The sequence below is a fragment of the Peromyscus maniculatus genome, chromosome 7 (genome assembly GCF_049852395.1).
Source record: "Peromyscus maniculatus bairdii isolate BWxNUB_F1_BW_parent chromosome 7, HU_Pman_BW_mat_3.1, whole genome shotgun sequence".
Lineage (NCBI taxonomy): Eukaryota > Metazoa > Chordata > Mammalia > Rodentia > Cricetidae > Peromyscus > Peromyscus maniculatus.
This window is the reverse complement of record NC_134858.1, coordinates 67,671,374-67,693,103: the sequence shown is the minus strand read 5'-3', so window position 1 is coordinate 67,693,103 and position 21,730 is coordinate 67,671,374. Positions and strand designations below refer to the sequence as shown.

General features: G+C 48.7%; 1 protein-coding gene across 1 annotated transcript in view; it reads left to right on the top strand.

The window, feature by feature from the left end:
- The first annotated feature begins 1,749 nt into the window (after nt 1–1,749).
- The window catches only part of Fam81a (family with sequence similarity 81 member A), a 51,381-nt gene continuing 31,400 nt past the window's right edge, over nt 1,750–21,730 (top strand). Inside the window, exons 1-3 of the mRNA XM_006979282.4 lie at nt 1,750–1,911; nt 18,331–18,427; nt 19,364–19,637. Of these exons, the coding sequence (XP_006979344.1) occupies nt 18,417–18,427; nt 19,364–19,637 (285 nt within the window). The 5' untranslated portion in view covers nt 1,750–1,911; nt 18,331–18,416. The remainder of the gene's footprint in view (nt 1,912–18,330; nt 18,428–19,363; nt 19,638–21,730) is intronic.

Below are 21,730 nucleotides of genomic sequence, written 5' to 3'. Positions count from 1 at the left end.
ACCGGCACTTCATGGTAACAGCTGTGTTTTTCCGGACACTGTGGCACTGTCCGTCCACCTTTTTGAGACCGGATCTCTCATTGGCTTCGAACTGGCCCAGAAAGCTAGGCTGAATGACCAATGAGCCCTGATCCACCTGCCTATCTCTGCTTCCCCAGCTCTTGAGTTACAAGTGCACACCAAATTCCCATGTCTGGCTTTACCATATTTACTTATTTTGTGCCTGTGTGGGAGCCTGCATGAGGATTTGTGCACTACGTGAGTGCTGACTTTTTTTAAAAATGTGGGTTCTGAGGATAGAACACAAGTCCTCATGCCTGTAAGGCAAGTACTTTATCGACTGAGTTATCTTCTTATCCTCCTCAAACGTGTCTTAAATGGTGGAAATTCCCAGAGATCCTTCTGCCATAGGATTGAATTCAATACTCATTTACCGACTGTGTATCAGGTACCATGGAAAGAAAAATCATTACACTAAGGAACAATGTTAGGTCAGATCTCCCTGAGACAGTACTTGGTCACCAGGGTTTTTTTTTTTTTAAACATGTGTCTAATTAATGTGTTTTAGGCTGTAATGACCAGGAGAAGAGCAGAGTCCTCTCCCCTTCTCCTCCTCCATCTTCATCTCCATTTCACCTTAGCGATAAAGCATAGTTTCTAGCACTTGGTAGACATTCAAGAAATACTGTTGGCTGAATGAATGCTATATTCATTAGCTGTGTGTCCGTGTCCTTGTCCGTGTCTGTGTCCGTGTGTGTGTGTGTGTGTGTGTGTGTGTTGGGGGACTTATTACTCTACAGGCGAGGAAATTGCAGAACACCCAAGACCACACACAAATGACTACAGGATCGAGGATTCCGAGACCAGACCTGTCCAAGTGGCTGCATAGCGCGAGTTCTTCCCTGCTTCCCCTGAATTGGGGGGCTGAGAGGGCTAGGGGGCCGCTAGACGGGAGCACCTGCCCCGGGTAAGCTCGTGCCTCTACGTAAGAGCTAAGAACCAGACGCAGTGAGGCGAGCAAAGGTAGGATCCCCCACTCCGCTTAAATCCCACCCACGGAGAGGAAGCATAATTGTGAGTGGATCCTGCTGAGAATCCAACACCGATTGGGAAGGAGGGCAGAGACAGGACTCTCTGGGAGCTCGACAGAAGGTAGGAGGGATGGGATGAAAAGCAGTGCAGCTAGCATTCTTCCCGGGGTCCTGTCTCTTGGGCCGATATGCGGGAGGCACGGTGATTCCCTCATAGACACTGGTCGCCTAGAGGGTTCCATCACCTGTGCAGGTGGGGCGACGGAGGGAGCTGTTTACCAGACTGTGGTCTCACCCCTAACTTCTCCTCAGTTTGAGGTGGAGAGCGCGGATAACTATTTTGGTGGGAATGAGGCTTGGCACGTAAGGGATGCTAGGATTCCGGGGAGGGTGACGGATGACTTTGCGACCTGGAAGGCTGGGCTCTCACTCAAGCATCCTCTACACCTATCTTCGCCTCCAAGTCGACGCGCCCTACGACAAGATTGAGGTTCCTGTAAGCAAGTCCCCGCCCGCCAGCTCCCTGCTGCGGACTGGGTGGGGACCCGCGGCGCCGCGGAAAGGCTATTTTGGGTGTGGGAACGCGGCGGGAGGAGGGGCGCCGGCGGGCTGGGCGCGGGTGCGCGGGGAAAGCCTCCAGCTCGGGCTGCCACGGCAACCGCGTCCAGGCAACGCGCCCGGAAGCGGCTCTGGGCGGCGCGCGGCGGCTCGCGCCCTTCCCGGGTGGGGGAGCCGCGAACCCCGGGCCGGGCCGCGCGCGCGCTGACTGGAGCGCGGGCCCGTAGCCGGGTTCGCCCCGCACAGCCCCGCGCTCGCGGCCACCGCACCCAGAGCGCCAGCGACGACATGGGCAGCCGCGGCGTGCCCGATCCGCGCGCGGGTGAGTCTCCAGGGGTGCCTCTCCTCCCCACGCGGCCGGGGATCCTCTGGATCCAAGCAGCGGTTGCTCCCGCAGGGACCGTCGATATGACCTTGGAGCAACCACTCCATGGATAGGCATGGGATAGTGCTAGGGAGAGGAGGGTGAGGGGGGGAAGCTGCGCGTGCCCCGTGTGACACTCTGGACGCGAGAGGGTTAACTGCATGCTGACGCGCAGGGCTGAAGTTGGGCACAGAGCGCAAGTGGCATTGCATCTTCGCGGGGGCTGCAAGCTAGCAGACAGCAGAGCCCCCCGAGGGACTGTTTGAGGCGAGCCAGGGGTGTGCAGAGTTTGCCAGGACGAGGACAAGTCTATCATCCCCAGTCCCAGCTGAGTGACCTTGGGTGGGTTAGCCACATTGCTCCCCCGCGGGTTCTCTGGTTCTCTTCAGTTGCAGCACAAGGCTGTTTTGCTGGTACTGTGAGCTGGGGAAAGAAAGGCCCCTCTGGGTATGCAAGACTTAACCATGTTTATTCTGCAAGGGGTTTCCAATGAGCTGGCTCCCAAAGTGGCGAGAGATATTACCATTTTATGGAAGATTATGGAGGGAACACTCGATGGTCCAGAGAGGCTCGTTAAAAGGCACAGATTAAAATTCCATCGGTGCCCTAAAGTCCTAAACCCATTTCAGGCTCAAGCTACTGAAGACTTCTTTCCTGTAGTTGATCTGATAGGAAACTTTGTGTCTGAACAGGTAAAATCAAAACCCAGTAGTGGCAGGCAGTGGCAAATTAAGTGAGTCATTTCTTCAATGTGCAGAAGCTCTGTGTGTGTGTGTGTGTGTGTGTGTGTGTGTGTGTCACGCGCATGCGTGCACTCAGCTTCAAGTCGGTGTGTGCTGGCGTTAGAGATTATTTCACAGAAATAATGCCGGACTGGTTTGGTTCTGCAGAGGGAATCTCTTAGAAGCAGGGGCAAACATTTACATTTGCTCTTTAAAGGTTGGTGGTGGTGCTGGTGGGGCTGACAAGATGGCTCAGTGGGGTAATGTCCTTGCCACCAAGCTTGGTGACCTGAGTTTGATCTCCGGAACCCACACTGTAAAAGGAGAGAACCATCCTACCCCCACAAAGTTGTTCTCTGACCTCCACACCCACGCAAGGCACACAAGCTAAACAAATAAGTGTAATGAAAATTAACGAATTCGGTTTCTGAGAGTAAATATGTTCTTTATTAAGAAATGTACATTGTATCTGTCTTGGTGTGTGTGTGTGTGTGTGTGTGTGTGTGTGTGTGTGTGTAGAGGTGACTTATAGGCTGTGGTATTTCTTCTAATTTTAGAACTGGCTGATACTAAAACTGACAAGGAGGCCGTTTTCCATATTTTCCATCCATAAACTTCTCTGGCCTCTAAGGGGGTGCAAGGGGTGCCCAGGATTCCTGTCACTGGACGATTGAGATGTCTCTGACTTTGTGTTTCAAGGATACTCTTGATATTCATGGGAATCTGACTCCTCTGTGTAAAAAGGTAGGCTGGGAGGCCAAGTTTCCAGTTAATGAGCAAACTTCTGCCAGCATGCCTACCTGAGGGCTTAGAGAGCTTAATGCATTACCTATTGGAAATCTATCATACAAATACAAAAATCCTTGTTACCCAGGAATTCTGTCAGCTGAGCCTACAGCCCTTTAGTGAACCACAAGTCCTCGACCTTAGAGCCTCCATCAGCAAAGGACTCATCCTCCTGTCTCTGTGGCTGCTAACCCATGTGGCTCTCCTGCCACTCAGTGTCTCTCCTTCGTTGTGTCTTGCAGCCACACTTCTGTATTTTCATTTTTCTGTCTCTGAGCTCATCTCCTCTTTCTCCCTTCTACCGGACTCTGAGAACACAACTTCCCCCCAGGATACCCCTTTCTGGGGTCCTCTCATAGAGCTAGGATGACCTTGTCCTGGCTCCTTGATGTCACCTCCAAGCCACTAATTCTAAGAATGTGGTACTGTCTTTTTGGCCTCAAGTCTCTCCTTGTATTTCTGGCTTAGCCCTTCCCAAACCTGGTGGTTCTTCAGAAGTGCCAGGCACATTTTGAAGAAGACAGGCTCATTTAGACTCTCTCAAAAGTCAAAATGGAGTCATTAGGATGGTTTAAGACCTTAAAAACCCAAAGCAGTCAACCAAACAGAACCCTTTCTGTAAAAAACAAGGCTTAGGTCAGCAAGACGGTCCAGCAGGTAAAGGCACCTGTCTGTCACCAGGACTGACAACCTGACCTTGAGCCTCAGAATCTACATGGTACAAGAAAAGACTGACAATCCTGAGTCGTCTTCTGACTTACACAAATGTACTGAGACACACACAATTAAAGACAAAAAAGCTTTTTTTTTTCTTTTTTGTTTGTTTGTTTTGCCTAAAAAGAGAAAAAAGAAGGGAGGAGGGAAAACAGCTGGCTTGATGCTCACTCAGGCAGGGAAACCACCTCACCTGAGGTCAGGAAGAAGTCATGAACACAGACCCGTGAGCACCTGCATTCATTCTCTGCTCTGCTGGCCTTGCTGGTGACTTTGGGTTTACCTCAAGACTTGACCCACTTAGTGACCTCAGTCAGACCCCTGTGGCCCCACTCAGTGACCTTGCAGTGCGGCAGCCTTGACCCCTGTGGCTCAGCCTTGACCCCTGTGGCTCAGCCTTGACCCCTGTGGCTCAGCCTGCATTTTCCTTCCCACTGGGACCGCAGGTGTGCTGAGGCTGCGGTTTCCCACTTTTAGGAAAGCGCCAGGCGGGACTTGGGCTTCTTCCCTCTTCACGAATTCTGTCCACCTCCTGTGCCGGCGCTAACCATCACCCCATCACCGAGGACTCCAGCCCTTCCTCCCTGGCATTGTAATGCTTCAGTCCATCTTCAGGGCTCCACATGTTTGGTCTTGACATGTTGACTGACTTTTTTTTTTTGAGTCAGGGTCTCACTATGTAGCCTGGCTAGCCTGGAGCTCACTATGTAGACCAGGCTACCCTCAAATTCGGAGATCTGCCTGCCTCTGCCTCCAGAGTGCTGGGATTAAAGGCATACGCCACGCTGTCAGCCTTGGACTCCTTGGGTTCCAGTCTCCAATCCCCAAACCAGCCTCAGTGTCTGTATTTTCTTCTCCCAGCCTGCCAAGTTATCCAGGAGAAAGTCCCAAAGACCTTTGGACTGGTTCCATTTTAAATTGATGGGGGCTTTAATTTCACAAAGGCTTGCTTTTCTATGAGACACAAGAATTCTACTCTTCATGAACTCAGACGGCATCCACTTGGCTCTGTGCCACGGCTCTCTATCCCTTCAGCTCCAGGTTCCCTTTCAGAAAGTGGCCTTTGACAGATAAGATGGAGAGCGTCCACGTTCTCCGTTACCACCCTCCCCCAATGTAAATCCCACTGGACCCTCCTTTGCACCTCCAAGTATTTCCTTCTCTGTCTCCCATGTTCTTATGTCTTTGGTCTGAAATTCAGGAACAGCTCCGTGTCTGTCCGAAGTCTAGCCTAAACCCATTCCACACTCCCGCTCCTTCACACTGGCTTTGCCTGCCACGTTGGGATCTTGTTCTATTTCTCAGTCTCATTTTGCCTGTTTATGCTCCCTCCTTCCTCTGATGTCTTTCCATCAACCAGTCAACCCATCCTTCCTTTAAGAAGCGTTGTTAGAGTCTCCATTCTGTCCACTAGAACCTTCTCTAGTGAAGGAAGTCATGGCAGTTACCAGCCATATGCGGTTACGGAGCTCACAGAATGTGACTAGTTCATCCAAGGACCTGGATTTTTATTCTTTTATTTACTTATTTTTGAGACAGGGTCTTGCTGTTCAGCCAGGGCTATGTTTGAATTCACAATCCTCCTGCCTCAGCCTCCTAAGGGCTAAGATGGAGGCATGTTCTACCACTCGTGGCTTGAACTGAGTCTTCAATGTATGTGGATTTTAAATGAACTTAAACTCAATTGGAATAGCCACAGGGAGCTGTTGGCTGTTGTGTGGGGAGGGCAGAGCCGGTGCTGAAGCTGGATCAGCTGCTCTGTTGGCTCAGTAAGCTTTTCTCCTTTGATGGGGCACCTCCTTTATCTTTCGGTGGAAACTGCCTCCTCACAGGGCTCCCTAGAGGAGTCTTGGCTGCAGAACTGAGCCTTCCCTCTGCCCTTCTCCCTGATTGGTGCCCTGCTGCCCTCCTCCTGTGCCGCTCTTTCTGTCTTCATGCCCTGTCTCTGCAGGTTCCACTCATCCCTCATTTGGTGACTTTTCTGGCTGGCCCCTAGCTGTGGGGACTCTGTCCGAACTTGGGTTGTTTTTTTTTGTTTTTTTTGTTTTGTTTTGTTTTGTTTTCCCTCTTCCCTTCCTGGCCTTCTCTTTTCTCCCCCCCCCAGCCTCAGTGCCAACTCAGATCCCACCTTCCCGTGCCGCAGTGGGAGCGGATGCTCCCGCTTGGAGGACAACACTTCTTACCCTTGTTTTGTGGATGAAGAGATTGAAGTAGAGGGGATGCAGGATAACTCAAGGCAGTTCTTAGGGACAGAGCTGAGACGGGGGCTCTGGACATCAGACCCAGCCCGCCCTCCCTCCCACCTCTGCTTGGCTCAGGTCCCTGACACGGCTGTTTTATCACCCTGGCTTCCTTAACAATTTCCTTCCCCTTTAAATTTTTTTAAATCTTAAACTGATTCAGATTTATGGAAATGCTTCAACAATAAACTGAAAAGTTCTGATCTCTCTTTTAGCTGCATTCTATAAATATTAACTTTCAACCACACTTGTTTTATCTTTCTGGCACTTTCTCCCACTCTCTCTTTGCATCTATTTGTGGATGTGTGTGTAGAGACACACACTTAGCTTGTAATTTCTCCTGCACTGTGTCAGAGCAACAAGGAGAAAATGTACCTGCACTGTCCCAAATATTCAAGCACGTATTTCCATCTTCTTTTCAAAGGACATTTTCTTATACAGCAGTTGTCAAAATCAAGGAATTAAGTTTGAATCAGTGTTATTCTCTAATCTACAGATATTAGTCAGGCATCCTAATAGCATCTTTATACAGAAGAGGAGGAAGATCCTTTTTAAAAGGATTTGGTTTAGGGGTCAGGATCCAATCTAGGGTTTAAAACAATCCATTTTTGTAGTGTGTGTGTGTGTGTGTGTGTGTGTGTGTGTGTGTGTGTGTGTGTGCATGTGTGTGTATACGCATATATTCATACATTCATATTCTTAAATACAACCTGCTCAGTCTATATACTGTTACTTGTATGTATATTTTCAGGGCTGACCATTTGCTATTGGATAACCAACTGGCGTGCCCTTCCCTGGGGAAGACTGTTTCTCCCACCTTCGGCCTTCCTTAGTTGCCCATGGTTCTTTGCGTAGGGCTGAGGCCTCATGGGCTTCCCAGTCCACTTTAGCATCTCTGTTGTCGTTGTCCTCGTTCCGCTCATGTCTACGCAGTTGTGTTGGTGAGACTTCATGGGTGTCACTTCTGACGTTACTAGGAGGCAGACTCTCATGGAGGCCCCCCAGAAGCTCCGTCTCTTACAATCTCCCTCTTGCTGAGCAGGCCACTTTTCTTTCTCCACCAGGTAGGGCCCGGGGATTGAACTCACGTTACCAGACTTCACAGCAAGTGCCTTTACCTGCCCCCTCCCCTTTTTCAGATAAGATCTTATTCCCAGGCTGGTCTCAAAACTCACAGCTGTCCTCCTGCCGTAGCTTCTCACATGCTGGGATTACAGGAGTGAGCCGCCATGCCGGGCTCCTCTGGTTAGTGTTGTGTGGCTCTAGCTATCCCCTTCTCCCTCCCTCCCTTCCTTCTGAGAGGGTCTCCCAAGTAGCCTAGTTGACCTGGAACTTTTGATCGTCCCGCCTCTGGCTCAGTGATGTCTCTCTCTTGGTTTCTTTAATCTGGGTCAGTTCCCCAGGTCTTTTATGACCTTGACCCTTAAGAAGGGTCCAGTCTGGGTGTGTTGGAGCGCTATGATTGGGCCTGTAGTTATAGCTGAGTGGGGGCACTGTGTCCTGTCCCCAGGTCCACCCAGGGGGTTTCCTGCCCTCACCTTCCTCTCTTGAGTCAGCTCTTGAACCCCTGGGGCTGTGCTGACTCGGCACAGTGTCACAGTCCCAGGGATGGCTGTCTGTCACGCCCACACGTGTTTCCTTCACAACCTCCCTTTTTTGGTCCGATCCTTCTGATCCCATGTCTTTCCTGCTTGGTGCGGTGCGGTGTAGAGTGAAGTCCTCTGCACAGTGACCTCAGTGATCCCCCCACCTCTCACCAGCTGCTTTCCAGCGAGATCCCTTGTGTTTGCCCTGGGCTCTGAGTCACGGTTTCCTCTGCTCGGTCCTCTCTGGATCTTCCCCCCGGGCTGCCTCAGTTCAGCTACCCCGGAACACCCAGCTCCAATGCCTGCTCCTCAGAGCCTGCTTCACACTGCCCTGTCATCTATCTGCCTGGCGGCCTAGCCTGGTTCCTGCTACTCATGTAGTGTTTCCCAGCCTCTTCATGCTTGCTGGAGGCTTGCTAGGGTTACTTCCTGTTGAACAGAAGGTCCTGTAGCAGGAGGGCTCCATCCTGTTCAGCATTGTGGAGGCTCAGTGAATATTTGTTAACTGGACTTAAAGTATTTGTTCTGTGTGTGTGTGTGTGTATGTGTGTGTGTGTGTGTGTGTGTGTGTGTGTGTGTGTGTGTGTGTGTGGTGTGGTGTGTGGAGGCCCAAGCCTGATGTAGGTAGACTCACTCTCAGTTGCTTTTCCACCTAATTCATTGGAGAAGGGTCTCTCAATCGAACTCCGAGCTTGTTGATAGGGCTAACCAGGTTGCTCTGCAGATCCCGTCTCTGCCTTTAGAGGCAGAATCAGAGTGGGCTGGCATTTCTATGGGTTCTGGGAATCTAAACTTTGGTCCTCAAGCTTGGGAGAGAAGGGTTTCGGCCACTGTGCCCTTTCCTGTCTCAGACTACAGGATTGGCTTCAGTCACTGAGCAAGCGAGTTCTCAGCCACTGAGGTGGTCTGCAGTGTGACTGGTAGATGTGAGACCCGTGTCCATCCCAAGAGTCAGCCGGGGTTTGACTCATATAGGATCAGTAGCGAAATGGTGCATCGCTTGTTCCCCCTCTCTCTCCTTTCCTCCCTCCCTCCCTCCCTCTCCCCTCCTTCCCTCTCTCTGTGTGATGTGGATATGTGTTTGCATGCTTGTGGGCTGATGCACGTGAAGGCCAGCTTGTCATTGGTGTCTTGATGGTTCATCTCCTTATATGTTGTGGCAGCCTCTGGACTGAACCCAGAGCTCACTGGTGGGCTGGGCTGGCTAACCAGCTTGCCCTGTGGATCTCCCATCTCTGCTTTCCCGAGCACTGAGATTACAGGGGTGTTGCTGTGCCCTCCTGACATTTACATGAGAGCTTGGGATCTGAACCCGGGTCCTCAGGCTGAACCATCACTCCAGTTCCTATTTTTTTCTCTTTCCCTCTTCCTGCTCCTTGAAAAGGGTCGCATGCAGCCCAGGCTGCCTTCAAGGATGCCCGTCAACTTTCCACCCTCCAGCACCTGGGTGCTAGGGTCACAGTTGTGCAGGACCACACTGAGTTCTCTGTGATTCAGGGGATGGAGTCCAGGGCTTTGTTCATGGGAGACAAGCACTCTCTCAACTGAGCCCCTTCCCCAGACCTTGAGAAGGTATCTCCATGCTGTAGGTGAAATAAGTGTTTGCCCCATGACCTCTTAATTGTGGTATATGTTGAGACAGTGAGCATGTACAGTTGGGGAAAATGAGCAGAGAAAGCTACCGGCATGTTCAAAATGGCCATGTGGTTCTTCACACTCCAAATGAGCAGCTGAATGTGAGAGAAAAGGGATTCTCTCCTGTTTCCTCCATGGAGACTGAGACACCTGCTCCCTTCACCGTCTCTCTCTCTCTCTCTCTCTCTCTCTCTCTCTCTCTCTCTCTCTCTCTCTCTCTCTCTCTCTCTCTCTCCTCTTTGTCGTCTCCCTCTCTCCTCTTCCCAGTCATCATCCATCCTGTCTTCCTCCTTCCTTCACTTTGTCTGCTAGCTCCTTTCTGTCAATCATTTCTACTTCCTCCTGTCTCTACACGGATGGTTTTAGCTTTTGTCTTCTTAGATGGGGTTTTCTTTTTCTTCGGGAAAATTATCGAAGTTTAATGAAATGTTCAAACTCGCTGGCCTGGCTGGTCTAGACAACTGATCAAGTCTGTGTTCAGATAGTGCTTGGGGTGAGACAGTCACTGAGGGATTCCTTCCACAGGCCTGTCTTCTAGAGATCTGGAGCTCTGGGCAGTCAGATACTGCCCCCACCCCCCCAACCCCCCGACTGAGAAGGTTGCCGATGCCCAGAGCCATCATGCGCTCAGGGTGTCTCTGCCAGATCCCAGACTTAGATTCTAGCCAGGTCCAGGGACACAAGGTTTGGGGATACCAAGCCTCCATGGGGGCTTCCTGAGGCTCAGGAGGTACCCTGAAGTTTCTGTCCATCAAGGCAGAGTAAGTGATGTCAGGGTGGACAGGAGGCAGAAAAGTGGGGCCCTTTTGCATGACTTTCTTCTTGATAGCATGTAATAATTATACATACTATACATAATGCCAAGTTTTATTATGGCATTTTCATACATGTACATCATGTATTTTGATCATATTCACCTACTCCATCATGCTATCTTTCCCTTCCCCCTTCCTGCTGATCTCCTTCCTCTTTCTAGTGAGACCCACTTGTGCATTCATGCCCCTCTTTCTCGTGTGTGTGCATGTGTGTAGTGTGCATATATGTATGTGTGCGTATCCTTATGGGTTTCACTAGGGTTGCTTACAGGAGTGTGGGTAGAGGTTTGATCGCAGGAGTATGGATGGGTATCTTACCAGGAATCTCCATCTCCTGGCAACCATCCTTGTAGAGGATCAGGCATCCTGGGGCTTCCATGACAGGATGTTAATGGACCTGACCTTGTGCGGGCACCCACAGCTGCTGTGAATGCAACCGACTTGGTCATGCCAGAGGTTGGCACTCCACATCGGTGCCCACTTTTCTCCAGCTCTTGGGTGATGGTGTCTGAGTCTTGGAGGGGGTGAAACAGAGCTGTCCCATTTGTGGCTGTGTATTTGGCCGTCCTCTTATCTCAGCCCTTGGACCAGTTATGAGTCTCTGCATTCACCACTGACCGCTGCAAAAGCAAGCGTTCGCAAACCAAAGCTGATGGCCACGCAGGCTAGCCTGATGGCTGGCTTTCATCTGTGCTCTCTCTCACTTCCCTTCCTCGGTTCCCAGGATCTTCATGGCTCTCTAATATAAAACTAGACGATTCTGTGGAGGAAGGGGAGACTTGTTTGCTTTTTACTGTTGGGTGATTCTTTGTTGTTTCTTTTCCATGGCTCAGCAGTTAACTGATATGATCTTATCTTACTTTATGGTTCTGGGAATTGAACACAAAGCCTCAAGCATGCTAGGGAAGCAGTCTACCACTGAGTATCCCCACCCCCCCAGCCCTTTTGATCTTTTAGAAATGTGGTTCTCGGTGATTTAAAAAAAATGATACAGTGGGATGTAGTTATCTCATTCTGGTTCTGTTACACCAGGAAAGCTACTGGGAATATGCTGCCTGAGAAGCATCAGAGAGCTGGAATGAACACTTGGGTGTCTCCTGAAGCTACACCTAGCTCCTAGGGTGGTGTGCTTAGGAGGTGACTGGGTCCTGCAGGATCCTCCCTCTGGATGTCTCTTCCCTGTTAACTGGTGGCCAGCTCCCAGCCCCTGATGGCTTGTGGCTGTGGCGATGACACCCTTTGTGGATGAAGCTGCTGCAGGAAGGAAGACAGGCAGAGAGATCCTGCCGCTGCTGGAGTGTGGCTTAATAAAGAGCGTGTTTGTGTGGGAGAGAAAGTGTGGGGCTGCTTTTTGAATTATGGAATTCTTAAAATTGTTTAACCGGGAAGATGTTATTCAGAAACCCCTTGGAGCCTTGAGCTTGTTTTTTTTGTTTTGTTTATTTCATATTTCTTTTCTCTCTGTTTTTTAATTATCTGTGGAAGGGCTCGAGAGTCCTCCCCTGCACTCTCTAAATAGTTAGAGTGTTAATGTGCTGGGCTGCAATGTCACTCCAGATGGGATGATCTCTGGGAAGGAGGTTCCCGGGCTGGCAGAGAAGATCAATGGTGTCCTGGGTACCGGGACAAGGGCACAGGCTGGGAGTTTCTTCCAAGCCCGCATCCTTAGCTTTTCAGTTAGAATGTCAGACAGAGTAGAAACCTACAGTCACACACACATACACACACACACACACACACACACACACACACACCCAGCCTTCTGCCTGCAAGAGAACCAGAAGTCGTGCCTTCCCGCCTGCGGGTGAACCCTGCAACAGCGCAGGTGTAGGTAGAGAGTTTATACCCGCTTTTAATAATATTTTTTCTGCTCTTGCTGTTGCACTTGGCAGATTCCCGTTTTAACATTTGGTAATGTGTCTTCGCTAATGCTAGAGAGAAAAGTCCCCGAATATAGTGGTTGGAGAAAGTAATAGTAAGACATTTCTTTGGGTGTGGCTGCACACTTGCAGGAGTGCAAGGGTCTCCTGCAGGGTGACCCGAAGCTGCTGCCGCACTCACGCTGGAGGGGCCTCTTGAGTCAGCCACCCATATGTCACTGGGGTAGAGCACTGTCTTAGTCACTGAGCTGTGCCTGTGAAGAGACACCATGACCAAGGCAACTCTTTAAATAAAGGGAAGCATTCAACTGGAGGTTTGTTTACAGTTTCAGGGGCTTCATCCAGTATCATCATGGCAGAGAGCATGGCAGCAGGTAGGTGTGGTGCTGGAGAAGTAGCTAAGAGCTGCATCCTGATCTGTAGGGAGGGAGAGAGAGAGAGAGAGAGAGAGAGAGAGAGAGAGAGAGAGAGAGAGAGAGAGAGAGAGGCAGACAGACGGACAAAGAGACTGGGCCTGCTTGGGCTTTTAAAACCTCAAAGCCTGGGGTTGGAGAGATGGCTCAGAGGTTGACACTGGCTGCTCTTCCAGAAGACCCGGGTTCAATTCCCAGCACCCGTATGACAGCTCACAACGGTCTGTAACTCCAGTTCCAGGGGATCTGACATTCTCACACAGACATACATGCAGGCAAAACACTAATGCACATAAAACAAAAATTAAAAATTCATTAAAAAAAAAAACAAACCTCAAAGCCCATCCCCAGTGACACATTTCCTCCAATAAGGCCACACCTCCCAATTCACACTCCCTGGTGACTAAGCATGCAAATAAATGAGCCTATGGGGGCCCTTCTTATGTAAACCACCCCAAGCACCTCAATAATTAAAAAAGATGGGCTTTTCCCCATTAGAGAAATGAAAAGGCTGATGAATCTGTATTATTAGCATCTGTGAAGAGAAATGATGCCCGACTTCCTAAGAGGTATGATTCCTATAGGGTGCGGTCCCTGTTGCCCTAAAGCCCTCATCCCCAAAACAGTTCAAATAAACAACAGAGACTTAAATAGCACTTCAAAATAGCTGATATTAATAGACGAGAACAAAACCAACCTGTTTTCGCAGGGATTCTCCTCACAACACTGACATCATTCTGAGCCCTGGTGAGTGGGCTAAGGCAGCACCACCAAACTGTGCCTTGCACTCTGGGGTTTGTCTGTGAACCCACATGACCCAACAGAGGCCGACACCTCACTGTGCTGGCTGGAAGGCCAGGAAATGTGTTCAGCATTCTAGAGCTCCTGAAAATTTATTTCTTTCAGATTTTAAAAATTTATTTTATGTATATGATGTTTGGCCTGCGTGTGTGTGTGTGTGTGTGTGTGTGTGTGTGTGTGTGTGTGTGTCTGTGTGTGTAATATCCATCACATTCATGACCTAGTTGGTCAAAAGAAGGTGTTGGATTCCCCGGAGCCGGAGTTATGGATGGTTTGGAGTTACTGTGTGGGTGCTGGGAACTGAAATCAGGCCTTCTAATCAGAGCAACAAATGCTGAGCCTTCTCTCCAGGCCTCCCCGTCACCCCTTTATTTGAGATAGGGTCTTGGGTAGCCTAGGCTGGCTTTGAACTGGCTGTGTAGTCAAGGATGACCTTGAACTCCTGATTCCCTTGCCTCCACCTCCTGAGTTAGGGGATTGCCAATGAACACTACTACCCTGGGTTTGTGCTGTGCTCTGGTGAGACCCAGAGCTTCTGCATGCTTAGCAAGCGTTCCACCTACTGAGCTACATCCCCAGTCCTCTGAAACGCAATGTTATGCATCAATGGAAGTCAGCCCTCACCTGTCTAGCTCGTTGTGAATGTAATAGAGCGAAGGGTAAGAAAACAAGCCTTGGCCAGTGGATTCCAAGCCATTTATTTCACTGGAGGTACCTGCCTGGGACCCTACAAACCCATCACCCAGCCCCTGGAAATGCTCTGGGTGGCTGTGCCTTAGGACTGCTATGTCTGTGCCATATGCCCAGGTCCCCATGAGCAGGTAATCCAGGCCACAATCACAGCTGTGACTGTGACAGGGGCACCAGGCTCAGGTCTCATCACGTGCCTGCAGGGGAAGGAGAAGGTAAAGCCGACAGACAGCATGTGTGTTCAATGGAACCATAGATAGCATCCTTTGAGCCCAGAACGAGGCTTGCCTCTCAGTTTTTACAGCCAAAAGTGAGCAGTTTCTACATTGGTTACTGCTGGTTGTTTTGTTGTTTTATTTGAGACGTACTTGCTCAAATTTCTGTGATTGTGAAAATAACACGCTTTTTAAAGTAGTTTGAAAATGAGAACAGAATAGAAGAAATATGCTTAATGCTATTGGTTACATTTTGGTAGATTTCTGTTGGGGGATTTATTAGGGCAACTCCACGTAGTTAAAAGGGAGGTTTATTTTGGGGAGTAACTTACAACAAGTAAAGGGATAGGTTACAGGGTCCGGGAGAGGTGAAGTGCAGTCCAGCGGTGTTCTCCGGAGAACTCCGCTCGGTCTACCATCCAACATCCAGGATTACCAGGAACCAAGAGACCGGCACATCCGGTTCCCGGGTCTTAAGGGCTCCTGTCTCAGCCCCACCTCAGGGGCAGGCCATAGGTAGGCATGACAATTACCGGAAGCCTCAATGGGGGTAGTACTTCCAGGTCAAAGCTGAAACAGCTACCCACTACAGATTTTTTAAAATTTACTACAGAACAGGGCAAGAGGGCACACACTGGTCATTCCAGCACTCAGTCAAGGCAGGAGGATTGAGATTTTGAGGCCACCCTGGGCTACATAGCAAATTATTGGCCAGCCTGGACTAAATAGAGAGGTCCTATGGCAAGCAAGATTACTGTCACAACACTTGAAGTGGTCAGGCCTTAGTCCTGCCCTTTCCAGGGGAGTGGAGGGGGTTTCTGAGTTTCTGGGGGGTGATGTAGGATCCAGAAAGTGTCAAGGATGGTAAGTGAACGTAAGTCATCTGCCATTGGCCAGGTATATACAGAGCAGCAAGTTTGGGTGTGAGGACACACATGCCTCACAGACCATATACGTCCTGACAGCTCATTGGTTTTCCTGGGTCCACCTCACAACCAAAATGCCACCTCCATCCTTGAATATGCTGGGCCAGGATTTTTTTTTTTTCCCCAGGAATGGCTCACCTGGTCTCCAAACTTCTGATCCTGGGGTGGGCCAGGTAAGCTACCTATGAAGAAGAAGGCCAGGCCTGATTTCTTGTGCTAGCCTGTTGTCTGAGGTCTGTTGGGGATTCATGGACAGCTATGGCTGTTGGTCGTTCTCTTTCTGTGGTCTGGTCAAGCTGGATGTGTTGGCTTTGGAAATGAGGCACCCTGGCTTGGGTTGCCCAGCTCTTCTCCTCTCACCCAAAGAGGCAGTAGCCAGATCCTGTCCATTCACACACCACAGAGGCAAATCCAGCAATCTGGCACAGGGGGAACAGTGTGGGGTGTGAAAGGTAAGAGAAGAGGGACATAGCATGTAAAAGTAATCTCAAACTCGGGGTGTAGCTCAGTTGGTAGAATGCTTGCCTGGAATACACAAAACCCTAAGGTGGATCCCCGTGTTCTGTGTAAACCAGGCATGGTGGTAAAAATCTGTAATGTCAGCACTCAGAGGTAGAAGCAAGGAGATCCAAAGTTCAAGGTCATGCTTGGCTATATAGCCAAGGCTGGTTTAGGCTACATGGAGCTGTCCCCCCAAAAAACAATAAAACAAAACCAAACAAAAAAGATCCCAAAGGAGCCTCAGGTCTGTTCAAGTCGTGTATGGAGAAAGGGGCCTGTGGGGTCAGGTAGGAGAGGGAAGGAGAGCAGGAAACTGTTAGCCTGTGCACACAGCAGGACAGTGGTTAGCTTGCTCTTGCTCCTGGGTCTGCTGTCCCAGGCATCTGTGCTAGGCCAGGTTAGGCCAGCTTCTCACCATTGGGAGCTGAAGGAAAACAGGCATGGCATTGGGGCAGTGGTGGTAGCAAGATTGGAGAATTTGCAGAATCTTTAAAACCTGAAGTTAAGAGGGTTCGTGGGATAGCTCAGTGGTTAAGGCTATTTGTTTCCAAGCTGGGTAAAATCCCAACTCAAAGTAAAACACCGCTGCCCATGTCCCCCATAAAAGCAAACCTCAGGGATTTACGATACAATCAGAATAGCACATGACCCTGACCTTCCTGATCACACTTTAGACCCACTTGTCAGAGATCAGATCCACAAACTAATGGGAGATGCTAACTTCAGACAGGTGCATTGGAGTTGACCATGGGAAGATCTGGAAATGCCACCTGGGAAGGGATTTATTTTAGTGATTGATGATCAGCCTCTAATTCAGCTGCTACAGAGATTCCCTCCTGCTATTGTGGCAAAGAGACCTGGTGCCAACCAACCAGATGACTAAACAAATGAGCAGATCCTTGCAGCAGCCACGGAAGGTCACCAGCCCTTAGCATCTGTCGGTGTGTTTTGTGAACTCATGCTAAAGGGAATTTAACATCATGGAGTCAATGCTGGATGATGGAAGTGTTGGGGCTGGAAGAGCCTGTCTAGTAGTTAAGAGTGTGTCCTCTGCTCATTCACAAAGTTCATCTGGTTGGAATTTCTGTAGCTCAGGAAGGTGGGTGGCATCAGCCTCAGTGAAAGGCATGGCCAAAGTCTACATTCGGCCACCGATTTGTACTGAATGAGACTGATGTTCAGTCTCAGTAAAGAACTCTACAATTTAAGATAATTCCTTCATTGCTGGCAGTTCCGACTGGAGGTGCTGGACATGTATGGATGGTTCCTAGTAGATGCTAAATGAGTTTTAAATTGGGCTGTTTCATTAATGAAAATCCCAGAGAAGTGCCATATAACCTTAAAAGTGTAAGCGTTCTATGATTCCAAGTTTCCACATGGACTTGATTCTCTTTTGTCTAAATGGTGGAAATTCTTCTCTTTTACACCCAAGACCTCGTTGAACATCATAGCCTGTTTGACATAAGTTACTTTTCTCTTCCTTAAATGTAATTTGTTTAAAATTTGAAGTTCTTTGTCTGGGAAAGTGAAATGTTCACATTTTGAAAGTCTAAAAATAAAACACTGGAGAATTGATGCCAAAACAATGGTGTCAATCAGAAATGCTTTCTCAATCCAGTGTCGGAATGGGACTAATTACAGAATCAGCTTGTGGGTACCACGCACTCATTGTTTCAAGCCAGTTACCCACGGGCTTGAGAAACCTAAGTTCTAAAATCTTTTAAAAACTCCAGTTTTCTGATGAGTTGTGACAGCCAAGTAGTGTGCATAGGTAAGATTTGGTATGAATGATTATCTTTTATAACAAAAATTTTAAATTAAGAGTATCCATACCATTCTCTTAATGGATAGATAGGTTCCTCCAAATCAGCTTCCATTAAAGATGCATGGTTTTTAATTTTTGATTCATTTAGAGACAAGTGTTCTTAATTGCTCACCAAAATCAGATTTACTAAGGTGGCTTATTGAAAATTTCTACAGAGAAGTACAAGATTGAATAAATCTACTAAGGAGATTGCTTGGGGGGATATGGGGGTGTTGCTGGGTGGCAGAGCAATCATCTAGCACGTGGGAAGGGCTGGGTTCTAGCCCCCATATTTCAGGGGTTGAGGTGAGGGTCTTGCTTCTGGAAGAGTAGTTTTCAAGCTCAAGATGCAGATGGGGAATGAGGAAGCTTCTGGAACCTCCATTTGATGGTCCTTGTTGCTCTGTCTAGTGGGAATTAGCAGCACTTGTTTCAGAAGCATTCTGGTTTTCAAGGCTCGTTCCTGCTTCTCGGGAAGCACTTGCTGTTTAGATCATGTGTGAGGTCAAAAGCATTTCCAACTACAGCTGATTGGTGTATCCACACAGCTTAGGAGCCTCCTGGTATCTTAAACAATCAGAGTGTGAGGTCCTTTATGTCCTAGATATAAACTGTTCGATAATTTAGCCCTTTTTTTTTTCCCCAACAGATGTGAATTATTAAAAAGAAAATGGCCCAACAGGACACTGTATTTCCTTCTCTTGCCACCCAGGAAGGGTATACTATCTGGAAAATATGCATCTAAGGTATACTTTTTCTTTCCACCAATCCCACGAGGGTTGCTAGAGGGTGTGAGGGTCATGACTGAGGAAGCCTGTGGCCATTACATTGTAAAGGGTCATTTTGTTTAAGGACAAGAAAAGCATTTTAGCATCCCTCTCATGGCTCCTGTGGACCACCCCATGACCCCAGAAGGCAGAGATTTCACAGTGGCTGTGCACTAGACTTGAACTTCCAGCCCACAGTAAAATCTCCGTGGAGCTTGGGGCAAATGTTCCCCTTAGCCCTTTGAAATCAGAAGTTGCATATTTGATGCCTGTGGGGAAATACTGGCTCACAGAAATCATAAGTCCTTTCTAAATGAGCTGCCATTTACAGAATGAGGTGATCTCACAGCCACCTCTGATTTTCCTGGCTCATCTTGAAGTATCATTTTGATTGCCCTCCAAATAAATAAATTTTAAAAAGGACCTCATTTTCAGATGATCTTCTTATGGGTGGAACAAAACCATGGCACCTCAGGGGACATTTGAGCTCTCCAGAGTCCCTGGCCCTTCTGATTGCATCCTGTTTGATGTCTGTTCCTCATTTCTGAGATGGCCTGGCCCCTAGAGGCATCGGAGTTCATGATCACTGCTTTAGGGGAAGCAGTAGGTCAACAGACCTCTGGGGTCAGCTTGATCTGGCTATCACAGCTATCACAACTGATGTGGGGAGCCATGGTGTGTCTGTTCTGCCAGCTTCCTGCTTCTTGGAGGTCACAGAGCCTGCCAGCAGCCCACTTAATTCCATGGGCATAGTCACCTTAAAATCCTGTCTAGCTCCCAAAGAAAACTCTTTGGAGTAGAAATATTTCCTTTAATCGCATTTGTTTATGGAGACAGACAATTTGAATTTCCTTCTGGCTGGAACGATGACCTTTTCCTCACTGGCAGCTTGTAACCATGTGGCTCCTTCTGCAGGCGAGTGAGGACCATGCCCCGACACAGCCAGTCCCTGACCATGGCCCCCTACTCTTCCGTGAGCCTGGTGGAGCAGCTGGAAGACAGGATCCTCTGTCATGAGAAAACCACGGCAGCACTGGTGGAGCACGCCTTCCGAATCAAAGACGACATCGTCAGCAGCTTGCAGAAGATGCAGAGTAAAGGGGGAGGCGACCGCTTAGCCCGGCTGTTCTTGGAAGAGCATATCAGGAATATAACGGCCATTGTGAAGCAATTGAATCGGGATATCGAGGTAAGGGGTCATTTTCCTCTCCCTAGACCTGGCCCATGTCAAGTTGCCCACGTCTGAGTCTCAGCTGTCAAGTAGTCGTGTGTGTGTGTGTGTGTGTGTACGCACCCACTCATGCATGAACAGAGGTTGACTTTGGTTTCTTCCTCTAGCCGTCTCCACCTGTTCTGGTTTTATTTCTGTGGCTATGATAAAATACCCAACAAAAAGCAACTTAGGAGACAAAGGGTTTATTAATTTATTTATTTTTATTTTATGTGCATTGTTGTTTGGCCTACATGTATGTTTGTATTGAGGGTGTCCAGTCTGGAACTGGAGTTTATAGACAGTTGTGAGCTGTCATGTGGGTGCTAGGAATTGAACCCAGGTCCTCTGGAAGAGCAGCCAGTGCTCTAAACTGTTGAGCCATCTCTCCAGCCCCCAAAGGGTTTATTTTAGTTTACAGTTCCAGGTTACAGTCCGTCACTGTGGGGAAGTTAAGGTAAGAACTCCAAGCAGCCAGTCACATCACATCCAGTTGAGAGCAAAGAGAAATGAGTTCATGAATGCAGCTTGCCAGTCAGCTGGATTTCTCCACTATTTCCCAACCACCCACGGTGGGCCGGCTCTTCCCACGTCAATTAACTTGAGACATCACCCCCACGCAGACATGTCCACAGGCCAATCCAGTGAAGACAGTCCCTCCCTGAGACTCTTGTGTGATTCTAGGTTGTGCCAAATAGACAATTAAACTATCACACTGCCTTTTTTTTTTTTTTTTTTTTTTTTTGAGACAGGGTCTCTTACTGATCCTGGAACTGGCCTTTTTGGCTAGATTGGCCGGCTAGCAAGTCTCAGAAATCGGCCTGTCTCTGTCTCCCAGCTCTGGGGTTATAGGTACATACCACCATACTAGGCACTTAACATGGGTGCTGGAGACCCATAAGCTCAGCAGTTTGCACAGAACCCACTTTACCAACTGAGTCATCTCTCCAGCCCTTCTCCCCTTTTTGTGACCTGTGCTCACGGTGTAGCCCAGGCTGGCCCAGAACTCCCAACGTGTAGCAGTCCTCTTGCCTCTGCCTCCCAAATGCCAGAACTGCAGGCACTTGGCACCAGATCTGAGCTGTCTGTCCCGTCTATTAGTATTAGATATTTCTAGAACAGGATCTTATGTAGCCCAGGCTGGCCTTGAACTTTGTGTAACCAAAACTCCTTACACTTCTGTTTCTACCTGTTAAGTGCTAGGATTACAGGTGTGCATTACCATGCATGGTTTCATGGTAGTCTGAGAGACCCAAACTAGGCTTTTGTGTACACTAGGAAGGTATTCCATCAACTGCGATTCATCCCAGCCCTAGGCTTACTTTAGGATAAGGTCTCATGTGTCCCAGGCTGACCTCAAACTTACTATGTAGCCAAGGTTGTCCTTGAAATCCTGATCTTCCTACTTCCAAATTCTGGGATTAAGAATGTACCCCACAGGGCTAGAGAGATGGCTCAGCAGTTAAGAGCACTTGATGCTCTTGCAGAGGACCTGGGTTTGGTTCCCAGCACCCACATGGCAGCTCACAACCATCAGTCAGTACCCCTAGTTTCAGGGGATCTGGTGCCCTCTTCTGGCCTTCTCAGATATCAGGCACACACGGTGCACATTCATGTAAAACACACAGACACATAAAATAAAAATAAATAAATCTTTTTTAAAAAATGCTTTGTCTTAGCTCTTCATTTTTGCTTTTTTTAAATTTACAGTTTATTTATTTGTGTGTGTGTGTGTGTGTGTGTGTGTGTGTGTGTGTGTGTTCACATATGTGGGTCCATGTGCCATGGCGCATGTATAGAGATCAGAGAGCACTTGCAAGAGTCAATTCTGTCCTTCCACGTTGTGAGTGCTGGGGATTGAACTCGTCACCCACCCAGCAGCAAGCCCCTTTACCTGCTGAGCCATCTCTCCAGCCCTGCCTTGTCTATTCTTCATGATCACCAAGGAAACTGCTTGCAGGAACATCCGAGCTACGTTCACGTCACCGCAGTATTTGATGGCAATTACTGTCAGTGCTCTTTGTGTTTATTTTAAATTTACCTTGCTGATTATTAAATCATTTTGTTTTGTT